This window comes from Phocoena phocoena, chromosome X (assembly GCF_963924675.1).
Source record: "Phocoena phocoena chromosome X, mPhoPho1.1, whole genome shotgun sequence".
In the NCBI taxonomy this organism is placed as follows: Eukaryota; Metazoa; Chordata; class Mammalia; order Artiodactyla; family Phocoenidae; genus Phocoena; species Phocoena phocoena.
Window position 1 is genome coordinate 129,454,399 of NC_089240.1, and position 12,757 is coordinate 129,467,155.

General features: G+C 37.8%; 1 protein-coding gene across 1 annotated transcript in view; it reads right to left on the reverse strand.

Annotated features, from left to right (window-relative positions):
* F8 (coagulation factor VIII) overlaps positions 1 to 12,757 on the reverse strand; it is a 116,833-nt gene that overhangs the window by 72,386 nt on the left and 31,690 nt on the right. The window contains exons 10-11 of the mRNA XM_065900420.1: positions 5,147 to 5,240; positions 1,360 to 1,574 (exon numbers count right to left, since the gene is read on the reverse strand). Of these exons, the coding sequence (XP_065756492.1) occupies positions 1,360 to 1,574; positions 5,147 to 5,240 (309 nt within the window). The remainder of the gene's footprint in view (positions 1 to 1,359; positions 1,575 to 5,146; positions 5,241 to 12,757) is intronic.

Here is a 12,757-nt window from a genome sequence, read left to right on the forward strand (position 1 = left end):
CAAGAGGGTAACTGGACCCATTAAACTTAGTTTCTTCTGGACCCAAGGCTATGCTGGCTGATTGTTTTGGTAGAGTCTGTAGCCTCATTCTCTCCATGTTTAGATTAGAGAATTTTCACTCTTTAAAGACCCAAGTGATTATTCAATGTCTTTCTTAAACAATTTAGTCAAATCAAGTAAGGTGAATGCCTTCCCTAAACTTTCATCTAGCAAATGCCCTTCCACAAGCCTACCAATCTGTGAAAAATTAAAAATACAAAATAGAAGTAAAATAACAAAGCTAAGATGAACCATAAAATGTTTACTAACATGAACACTTTTAAGTTTTATGTTTACAAAGTTGAAAGTTTTTTGGGGGGGAGAAGCTGTTTGTATATGAACCGAAGTTTTGAGTTAGTCACTTGCTAATTGAATCCGCTAAGAATTAATGTATAAACTTCACTAATACGTATAAATTTCATCTTGTATAAACTATTACTACAGAAATTAAAATGCTGAGGGGAGGAGATTGGAGAATATAGGTACATTTCAGTCTTCTTCCAAAAACTGATGGAAAACTACAATTAGGAAAAATTAGGAAAGATACTTGGCCAAACTGATGCCTCTCTGGGTTTGTGTGCCACGTGTTTTACCTCCATTAAAGTTCATAAAATGTTTTCAGACTACTAGGAATCCTATATATCATAAATAACCAAATGGACATGTAGTCAAGCCTCAGCAATATGGCAATGAGTTATTTTGCAGCCAAGCAATGAGTTTTTGTGAAGAATCAAGCTTTTTAAATTCAGAGTACTTAACTTAATTTTTTTCTAAAATGGCAGAAGTGGTCCAAATTCTAACCATATTCTGAAATATTTTACATATTGCCTTGAATTTTGCTCAACAAATATTTACTGAACTCCTACTAAAATACCGCACACTACGCTAGATGCTGCACATGTGTTCATTTTGAGGTGTCTTTGAATCTCCCACAGTGAGACGTCCAGGGGAGACGTCTAAGCTATCGTATACATTTGTGGGTCATCTGAAAATAGGTGGTAATTGATCATGTAAAAATGGGCAAGATCACTTACAGAGAGAGGAATTTTAGACTGAGAATGAGTATTATAGAAATAATCTAGGGTCCAGGCTCTCCTATCCATCCAGCAGGCGAATTTATTACACCAAAGTCAAATTCAATAAAAGCAGTGAGAAGCCCAGCTCATTTCTTTTTTTGCTCAATATTGCAGACTACTATATTTTCTGCAGGCTGTAGGTGGATGTACGCTGAGAGAATATAGGAAATACTATCTGCAAGTTCATGGGCATCATCATTCCATTTTAGCTTCAGACCCAGCACTTGGAAAGAGATGAACTCACCTGGTTTCCTCTTTGATCTACAGATTCTTTGTAGCAGATGAGGAGAGGGCCAATGAGTCCTGAAGCTAGATCTCTCTCTAGATTAACGAAGCTTGAGTAATATCGGGTCAGGCACCGAGGGTCTGATTTAGTTGGCCCATCTTCTACAGTCACTGTCCATTTATATTTGAATATCTCTCCTGGCAGAATGGGCATATCTTTCAAATGTTTCACACCTACCCACACCCAAACCCCAAAATAGCTTGATTAGAAGTATAACAAGGCACATATTGGTAATCGTGTCGTTATTACAATGGCTCTACAAATTTATATGTACATATAAAGTTTCTCAATAAGCGAAAACTAAATTTGCACCTCTTATAAGTTTAAGATTCACACAATTTTTTACAATAAAAATAGGTTCAGGAGGGCTTCCCTGGTGGCGCAGTGGTTGAGAGTCCGCCTGCCGATGCAGGGGACACGGGGTTCGTGCCCCGGTCCGGGAAGATCCCACATGCCGCAGAGCGGCTGGGCCCGTGAGCCATGGCCGCTGAGCCTGCGCGTCCGGAGCCTGTGCTCCGCAACCGGAGAGGCCACAACAGTGAGAGGCCCGCGTACCGCAAAAAAAAAAAAAAAAAAAAAAAAAGGTTCAGGAGATTTCTGCTAGCATGTTCATTTGAGTTGAAATGAGCAGGTCTACCCACTAATAGAAATAATAGATAATAATATTTTTAAACATTTTAAATACATAACTGAAAATGTATAAAGAAGAAAAAAAAACCCAAGTGCCAAAAAGAAAGACACAACAAAGCCAGAGTGGCCTGAATAGATGCTGAAATACTGCACACTGAAGTTTTAACTCACATGTGGTATCAAGACTTGTGGTATCTGGCCTCTGTGAGGAATGGAAGCAAGAATTAAAACCTGCCCTTGGGCTAAAGGGTCCTCAGGACAAGAACTGTCTGATTTTAGTAATTAAAACTCACTTTTGTGTATGTTTAATACCTAAAGATCCAGTCTATATCCATTCCCTAACCATAGGTCAGGGTTAACGTAATAGGGAGTGAGGGTAGATGGGTATTAGAGGAAAGGGCAAGTAGAGTTTTGCTTAGTAGGTCCTGCTGTGTGAGCGCTCTCTCTCTGACTACACTGTTTGGTCACCAATGCTTTCTGTGTGGCAGGTGCTGAGATGCTGGTCTTTTCTTAGGGTACATGTATGGTTTCCTTGGAGTAACCTTCGGGACCTCAGCACCATATACATGAGAGATGCTTACTTCAGTTATCCTTCCGCAGCCCTCCTCCCTCCCCAGCTCTTCTTATGTCTAGTGATGTATGTAAGAGCCTGTTGTTATTTCTGGCATCCCTCACCCTGTCAGGCTGCCTTCTTAGGCAGGGTATCTTCAAAAGAGAGCAAGCCAGCTACTTGCAACAGTATCTACTTTTTACGGAGAAAACTCATGCATCCTAGCCAGGTCAAACAGCAGAAGGACAGACTGCTCCACTCTTACCCTCTCTTCTTATCTGCTAGTTATAAGCAGTAAAGCCTTCAGAGTTTTCCACATAAAAAGCAAGTTACCGGGAATTGTATTTGCGTATGCCTCCAAATTTCAGGGCACACATTCAATATCTCTCCAGAATTCTGTTACATTGCCCTTCTCCCATAAAGGAACTGCAAATCAATTTAGCATTAGAATTTTCATCAGCAACAATGAGTATCAGAAAACAGTGGATTGAAAATTATTTATAACCAGCCTATCTATACATCATATAATACTGAAGGACTCATAAAGTTTTCCCCCTATATACTAAATGTATTCAGAAGTATATTGAAGGTATACTTCCAGAAAAACAAAAGAAATCAAAAACCAGAAATGTACAAGATAGGAGCAGTAATGGCACTAGCCTACAAGTCCAAATAAAAAAAAATCCAAAGATGGCAGCTTTGTAGCAGGCCTAGAAAGCATATAATCCAAATTAGAATAGTAAACTGGTGAACTACAAGAACATCTTTAGAAGAAAAAAGGATCAGATACCAATAAACAGCATGATTAAGAAGCTGGAAGACCTAAGGGATATGGTGAAAAGGCATACATTTCTTCTCCTGATAAAAGAAAAGAAAGTCGGGGCTTCCCTGGTGGCACAGTGGTTAGGAGTCCACCTGCCAATGTGGGAGACACAGGTTCGAGCCCTGGTCCGGGAAGATCCCACATGCCGCGGAGCAGCTAAACCTGTGCGCCGCAGCTGCTGGGCCTGCGCTCTAGAGCCCACGAGCCACAGCTACTGAGCCCACGAGCCACAACTACTGAGCCCACGAGCCACAACTACTGAAGCCTGTGCACTTAGAGCCCATGCTCCGCAACAAGAGAAGACACTGCAATGAGAAGTAGCCCCCGCTCACCACAACTAGAGGGGGCCCGCGTGCAGCAACAAAGACCCAATGCAGCCAAAAATAAAATAGATGTATTTAAAAGAAAAACACTGCAACAAAATATTAAAAAAAAAGAAAAAAAAGTCTTTTTTCAGGATTACAAACACAAAAATTCCAAGATCAGCATGGTCCTAATATAAAGCAAACTAAAATTTACCATGATTTTGAACTACTGGTAGAGAATAAAGAAGGATAATCCATTTGACCTTAACAGTAAAATCATTGGAACTGTAGACAAAAGAATAATCATGGCGTATCACCTAGTCCTGCAGTAAACTCATATACTTATAATAAGAAACATACTAAAATAATATAAATGCTGGTTTTTTGACTTTTAAAGTTTAGAATAAATATATAGAAAAAGCAAGGAGTTATTTGAAATTACAGTGCAAAATGTAAATGTTATCAACTTTAGTTTTATAAAAGTAAAGGTATAGCTGGCAGCAGTGGGGGAATGGAAGAATAGAGGACAAGAAATGGGAAACTGTTGTCAGTACCTTAATGTATACAAAACGTAGGTATTTAGCATGTTTTTTTAAATCCTAATGATAGCCAGTTGAGGAACTAAAAGCACTGATGAAAGTCTAAAACAACTGGAATGGAAGAAGCACAATGCTAAATCCTCATTTAACACAAAATAAACCTATAATGTCTAAAGCTGAAAAACAAAGGAGTAGCATATAAATGATTTTTTAGAGCTATAGCGGTAACTACCAAAAATCTAAAACAGAAATGCTTAAAAATGGATGCCTCTAGGGAGTGGAACTTACAGCCTTTCAATATTTTAAGCATGTATTATTTTGATAAAATAAATATTCATCCCCAAGTAAACTTAAAGCAACAATGAAATACCACTTTTCACCCACCAGGTTAGCAGGATTTTAAAAGACTATTATCTTCTAGCTATCAAGAATGTGGGAAATTATATTTTCACACATGACTAGTAGAAGTGCAACTTATTACTTCATTTGGGGACAAAGGCCTGGCTATTAAAAACAAAAATACAAATATTGTGACTCACAGGAAGATCAATGAACCCCAAGTAGGATAGATATGAAGAAAATCACAGCCAGAGAAAAATGACATACAGGGGAAGAATGACGGAATAGAATTTAGCTATTATAAAGGCAAGAAGATAGTAAAACAATATTTTGAATGTGCTAAAAGGAAAAAGAAACCCTCTCAACCCAGAATTCTATGTCCAGCAAAATTATCCTTCAAAAGTGAAGGCAAAATAAAGACATATTTTCAAATAAAATAAAACTTAAGAGAATAAGGATGGTGGGGTGATAAATGTGCATGGTTTTAGTTGCTATTGCGGCTGTGCCCTCATCTGTATCTACAGGTAAGGAAGACCTATAAAATTGAGGTAACACTTACCTTTTGGAAATCTCCCTGGGTGCAAAGGACTGACATCAGTGATTCCATGAGGGTAGATGTTATATGGTCGGCTTGCTTTATTCTTAAATATAATCTGAAAGTATAAATGAGATATAAGATTAGGTACAAGACAATTAGGATCAACAAGAAAAGTGTGGCCTACCTCCAGAAAACAAAAGCTGCCTTGTATCTATAGTATGGGGCTTTGAGCCTAGATAAAGCTCAAAATGTTTGTTCTTTTCATAAAATTGCTCAGACAGTTACTTAGGTTTCTCACTAAAGGTTCCTTTCCATTTATTTAAAATTATTTTAATCACTTCAGGAAGAATTCCTTGCACCTTCTGACATTAGTAACTGAAATTTGGATGTCTGCTGAGGGCACTGCTTCCCCTCAGCCTTGCCCACCATTTGGGCCCTGAATTCCCCAACAGTGGAAGGGAAAACTGGTTCAAGTGATAAAATCTTCACTGGATGCGCAGGCATGACCAGGAGGACTGCTGATTACAGCATTAAGCAAGGGTGGCAGTTGGAATTGTCTGATTGCATGAGCTTTAAAAGAGAGGTAGGATAGAAGAGTGATAACATGGAAGCAGCATTAAGAACTCTGAACATATCAACTGGGCTCTATGTCTGAGGTTCTATGATATGAAGATAAAAAACCAACTTCTGGGCTTCCCTGGTGGTGCAGTGGATATTTATTTTATACTTTATTTTATTGCTCATATTCTTCCACCTTGGCTGTTAGAAGCTCCTATATTTCTTTAACATTGTCCCATCCTTTTATTTTTTGAGCACTTTCTTACTTTCTGGAACCACAAGATTCTCCAGGCTCATCTTATATTTTCCCTGGCCCAGCCCTAGAATCATCGATTCTCCAAATGGCCTTGGTTCCTTTCATCAGAGAATGGTATTAGAAACCAAGATCTGGGTGTGCTCATTGCTACTGGGATGTCATTGCTTCTAGATCCTCTCAGTGGACAGTGCTAGGAAATATACTAACCTAAACATACACACACATATGTAATTATTTCTGTATGCATCCATCTGTATCTATATTTGGCAAACATGAACTCATAGTAATGTCTCCAACTGTAATCCAGTATCACATGATTTATTCTAGACTTTCCTTTTTGTTTATTTATAATTACCCTCTTCAACAATGACAAACATAGCTCCCACTGTCATTCATTTACTTAATCTTCAAATAATAACAGTTTTGTTTATTCATTTCCAATCTTAAAACTTTTTTTCTCCTAAGAATACTGGCTAGGATTTCTAGTAAAATATTAAATAGAGGTTGTGATACTTGTTAACTGTTTCTTGTCCTGATCTGATCTTAAACAGAAGGATTTCTCAGTTTCACCACCAAGTATGATTGGTGCCTATAGATTTTCTTCAGATCTTTATCAGGATAAGGATGTCCCTTGTGATCTCAATTTCCTATGACTTTTTATTATGGATGGATGTTGAATTTTGATAAATATTTGTATGAAACTATTGAGATTTTCAAATTATATTTTACCCTTTTATGTGTTAATATGGTGGATTACCATATTTGATTTTCTAATGTTAAATTCATCTAGTTCTCCTCCGATAAATCAACCAGGTCATAATGTATTATCTTTTTAATATATTGCTCCATTGGGTTTATTAATTTTTGTTTAGGATTTTTTGAATCCATGTTTATAATGCAATTGGTCTGTAATTTTAATTTTCCTTTCTCATACTGTCCTGCTCAGGTTTACAACTAAGGTTATGCTAGCCTAATAAAGAACTGGTGGGTCTTTACTTTTTTCTTATACTCTACATTTAAAATTTTAATATAAAATTATATATTCCTTGAATATTGGTATAAATTGCCAATAAAATGGTAATTCTTGCTAGGTTGATAGCGATTTTCTTTCAACACATTAAAGACATAATTTCATTGTCTTCTGGCTTCCTTTGTTGCTTTTGAGAAGTAAGCTGTCAATTTACGTGGCAGTTTTCAAACATGGTTCCCAAATTCTTTGACACTCCTCCCAACAAGAGGTAGGCCAAAGTTTCCCTCTCCTTGATTCTGGGTGGGCTTTGACTGCTTTTACTCAGATTATGCCATGAAATGCTGTGTGATTGCTGATGCTGGGTCATTAAAGGTGAGGCACTTTCTGACTGGTTTAGTGGAACACACACAGTTGGAGTCCTGAACTGCTAATACGCTTTCTGCTTTATAAATTGGCCTTTTTAAGATATTTCACATAAATTAAATCATGTAATACGTCTTTTTTGCTTGACTTCTTTAACTTATCATAATGTTTTGAGTTTTATCCATGTTGTATCATGTATGAGTAGTTCATTTCTTTTAATTGCTGACTAGTGTTCCAATTATATGGGTACACTACATTTTGTTTATTCATTCACCAATTGGTGAACATTTGAATGGCTTCCAATTTGGGGCTATTATGAATAGTGTTGCTATGAACATTCACATACAAGTCTTTGTGTGGACCTATGTTTTCCCTTCTCTTGAGTATATGCCTAGAATAAATTGCTGGATCACACGGTAATTCCATTTTTAACATTCTGAGGAATGGATAAACTGTTTTCCAAAGTGGCTGCAAATTTTTACATTCCCATCAGTAGTTTATGAAACTTCCAATTTCTCCGCATCCTCACCAATGCTTGTTATTATCTGCCTTGTTGATTATAGCTATTTTAGTGGGTGTGAAATGGTATCTCATTGCAATTTTGATTTGCATTTCCCCAATAGCTAATAATGTTCAGCATCTTTTCATGTGCTTATTGGTCACTCCTTTATATATCATCCCTGGAGAAGTGTCTATAGAAATCCTTTGCTTATTTTTCGGTTGGATTATTTGCCTTTTAAACTTATTTTTAAAACATTTATTTATTTATTTGTTTGTTTTGGCTGTGCCAGGTCTTAGTTGCGGCACGTGGGATATTCATTGTGGCATGCGGGATCTTTAGTTGTGGCATGCGGACTACATGCTGTGGCATGCGTGCGGGATCTACTTCCCCGACCAGAGCTCGAACCCAGGCCCCCTGTATTGGGAGCACAGAGTCTTACCCACTGGACCACCAGGGAAGTCCCTATTTGCCTTTTTATTATTGAGTTTTTTTTATTATTGAGTAAGAGTCATTTATAAATTCTGGATACTATTCCCTCATCAGATATATGATTTGCAATTTATTTTCTCCCATTCCATGGGTTGTCTTTTCACTTCCTGGTTGGTATCCTTTGAGGCACAAAAGTTTTTAATTGTGATGAAGTCCAATCTATTTTATCTTTTGTTGCTTGTTGCTTTTGATGTCATATCTAAGAAACCATTGTATAATCCAAAGTCACAAAGATTTACTCCTGTATATTCTTCTAAGGGTTTTAGTTTTAGCTCTAACATTTATATCTTTGATCCACCTTCAATTTGTGTATGGTATAAGGAAGGGGTCAAACTTCTTTCTTTTTCATGTGGGTATCCAGTTGTCCCAGTACTATTTGTTAAAAATACTATTCTTTCCCCATTGATTGGTCTTAGGACATTTGTGAAAAGTCAAGTGTTCACCTCCTACACTGCTGGTGGGAATATAAATTGTTGCAGTCACTGTGGAAAACAGTATGGAGGTTCCTTTGAAAAAACTAAAAATAGAGCTACCATATGATCCAGCAATCCCACTCCTAGGCATATATCCAGAAAAGATGAAAACTCCAATTCTAAAAGATACATATACCCCTATGTTCATAGCAGCACTATTTACAATAGCCAAGACATGGAAGCAACCTAAATGTCCATCTACAGATGAATAGATAAAGAAGACATTGTATATACATGCAAAGGAATACTACTCAGCCATAAAAAAGAACAAAATAATTCCATTTGCAGCAACATGAACCTAGAACTTATCATAATAAGTAAAGTCAGTCAAAGAGAGACTAATTTCATATGATATCACTTACATGTGGAATCTAAAAAAATGATACAAATGAGCTTATTTACAAAACAGAAACAGACACACAGACATAGAAAACGAACCTATAGTTACCAAAGGGAAAACGGGGGGGTGTCAAATTAGGAGTATGGGATTAACAGATACAAACTACTATACATAAAATAGATAAGCAACAAGGATATACTGTATAGCACAGGGAATTATACCGAATATTTATAATAACCTATAATGGAGTATAATCTGCAAAAATACAGAATCACCATGCTGTACACTTGAAACTAACACAATACTGTAAATCAACTATACTTCAATTAAAAAAATAAGTCAAGTGTTCATAGATATGTAGGTTTATTTCTGGACTCTCAATTGTTTTCCATTGATCTATATATCTATCCTTATGCCAGTACCACACTGTCATGATTACTATAGTTTGTGGTAATTTTTGAAATTGATGTGTGAGTCCTCAAACTTTGTTGTTTGTTTTCCCCTAAGATTCATTTGTTTATTAAGGGTCCTATGCAATTCCATCTGTATTTTAGGATCAGCTTGTCAATTTCTGCAAAAAAGGCAGTTGGGATTTTGATAGGGATTCAATTTGTATCTATAGACAAATTTGGAAGAGTCTTAACAGTAAGTGACTCTTCCAATCCATAAATATATGTTTTTCCATTTATTTAGATATTTAAAAAATTATCTCAGTAACAATTAGTTGTTTTCACTGTACAAGTGTTGCACCTTTTTTGTTATATTTTTCCCATTATTTCATTCTTTTTTTATGTTATCATGAATGAAACTGTTTTCTTAATTTCATTTGCAGATTTTTCATTGAAGTGTATAGAAATACAACTTATTTTTTAGTATTGATCTTGAATCTTGCAAACTTGCTGTACTTGTTTATTAGTTCTAATAGCTTTTTAGTAGATGCCTTAGGATTTTCTGCAGAAAAGATCATATCATCAGCAAATAAAGACAGTATTCTTTCTTTCTTTCCAATCCAAATGCCTCTAATTCCTTTTTTTTTTTTTTTTGCCTTATTGCATTGGCTTCCAGTTCAGTATTAAATAAAAGTAACAAGAGTGGACATCCTTTTTTTCTACTGTATGATCTCACTTATATGTTGAATCTAAAATACAAAACAAACAAAACATACTCAACAGAAACAGAAAACAAGCCAATGGTTGTCAGAGGGGAGGGTGGTGGAAGGGCAAAATAGGTGAAGGGGGTTAAGAGGTACAAACCTCCACTTAAATAAGAAATATGCCATGGAGATGTCATATACAGCCTAAGTAATAATATTGCAATAAATCTGTATGGAGACAGATGGTTACTAGACTTACTGTGGTGAACATTTCATAATGTATGCAAATATCAAATAACTATGTAGCACAGCTAAAACTAACATAATATTGTATATCAACTATATTGCAATACAAAAATAAAATAGAAGCCTTTTCTTCTAACTCCAGTATCAGTCTAGAGTCTTGCAGCAGTGGAGGAAGGTTGCTCTTGCTGGAGTTTGCTACTTACCAATTTTCTGGTAATTTGATGTTTGTGGTACCTTCCATTTCCTAGTATTGTATGAATCATGTGTAACTTTATTTGTACTCCTTGTACACCTCATGGTTTTTTTTTTTAAGATGTGTGGACAGATTTCGGTCCAGGTAGATGATATTCTACGGACCTTGGCATAACTTATCTGTTATTTCTTATTTTTCTTAAGTTATTAATTAATTTATTTTGGGCTGCGTTGGGTCTTCATTGCTGTGCCTGGGCTTTCTCTAGTTGCGGTGAGTGGGGGCTACTCTTCGTTGCGGTGCATGGGCTTCTCATTGTGGTGGCTTCTCTTGTTGCAGAGCACGGGCTCTAGGCACACGGGCTTCAGTAGTTGCCGCGTGTAGGCTCAGTAGTTGTGGCGCACGGGCTTAGTTGCTCCGTGGCATGTGGGATCTTCCTGGCCCAGGGCTCGAAGCCGTGTCCCCTGCATTGGCAGGCGGATTCTTAACCACTGCACCACCAGGGAAGTCCACACTCCTATATTTTCTTATCAAAGGTTCCTCATCTGTTCAGTTGTGTTCAAAACCAGCTGAGTATGTAGGGCCTTTCACAACATCTTTAACCGCATCCATTGAGCTTATCACTCACCACGCCCTTCTATAGCAGCATTATTTTCTTGCCAAACCAGACTACATATCACATTCACTCTTCTTGAAATATGTTCTCTCCACAAGTCCTGTTCTCTTTTTTCCTTACTAAATTGTAAACTTCTTATGAAAAAAGACATTGTCCAGTTCGTTTTTGCATCCTCCATACTTGGCATTGATTGAGTTGATTTTCAAACACTCTTCAATTTTATTCTGAATTTGACCCTTGTAGGTGGGCATTCCCACCTAGTATAAGCCATACCTTTATATTTAGGTTTTTATACGCAGAAGGAAAATGCTTTTCTTTCATCTGCTTTCCTTCCAAAATATGCCTAGTGTTTCTAAATCTCTTTTAAAATTTTAAACAGAAACCTCAAAAAACTTCTAATGACTAGGAACCCAAATCATCCTTTCTAACTCGTTTGTAGGACAGTCTGCACTTGGGGTCAACAGTGAAGTTAGGAGGCACCCTCTGCAGGCCTGGCCTGGCCTTGACCCTTTGCTGCGATGCCAACAGTAGGCCGACCCAGTTCAGAGCTGGGGCGATGCTTCCGTGGACGTGTTCGCATCCATCGTCCTTCCCTCGTCTTCCCTTCGTGTCGTCCATAAGCCTTGACCCTGAACACAAATAGCAGGATGTGGAAATTACCTCCCAAGTCACCGTCTATCCTTGTATGGAACGCTGGGGTGTCAAACTTGGCTGCCAGCCTTCCTAAAGACGATTTTAGCAGCTCCCGACGATTTTAGGCAGGAGCTGCCGATGGCACAAAGTTCTCAAGCAACTTCTAGAACCTCTCGCCAGCTTCCCCTTCTGCCAGGTTACCATTTCGGTCAGGCAGAGACCCTCGGTTCCCCTTCGACTGCTGGACCGGGCGTCCCAGTTAGTTCTGGGTGACTTAAGGTCATGTCAAGAAAACAACTGAAAGGGCAGATTCGAGGACGTGGAGACTGCCCCGTGCCCACCCAGCACTTTGCTGAGTCTCCGCAGGTGCAGCAGGGTGGACGGGGGGTCACGGCGTCTGGGCAGCAACGGCGTGATGGGTCGAGTGGGGCCTCGGCGTCCCCGGAGCTGCCGCCCCTGCCCCTGCCCCGCCAAGAGTGGACATCTTAACTTGTTCCTAATCTCAGGGGGAAAACATTTAGTCTTTCAGCGTATTATAAGTTTTTCTTAGATGTTCTTCATCAAGTTAAGGACCTTGCATTGTGCTGCTAGTTCATTGAGTTTTTTCTATCACGAATAGGTAATGGATTTTGTCAAGCCCTTTTTCTTCACATATTACACGATCATGTGCTTTTGTCCTTTATTCAAGTAATATGTTGTATTGCATTAATTTTCATATGTTGAACCATCCCTACATTCCTGAGATAAATCTCACTTGATTATAGTATATGATCTTTTTAAAATGTTGCTAGATCTGGCTTAATAACGTGGAGGATTTTTGCATCTATATCCACAAGGAATTTTGAACTATAGTTTTCTTTAAAATTTTTTGAGACTTGGTTTGTGGCCTAATGTATAATCTAT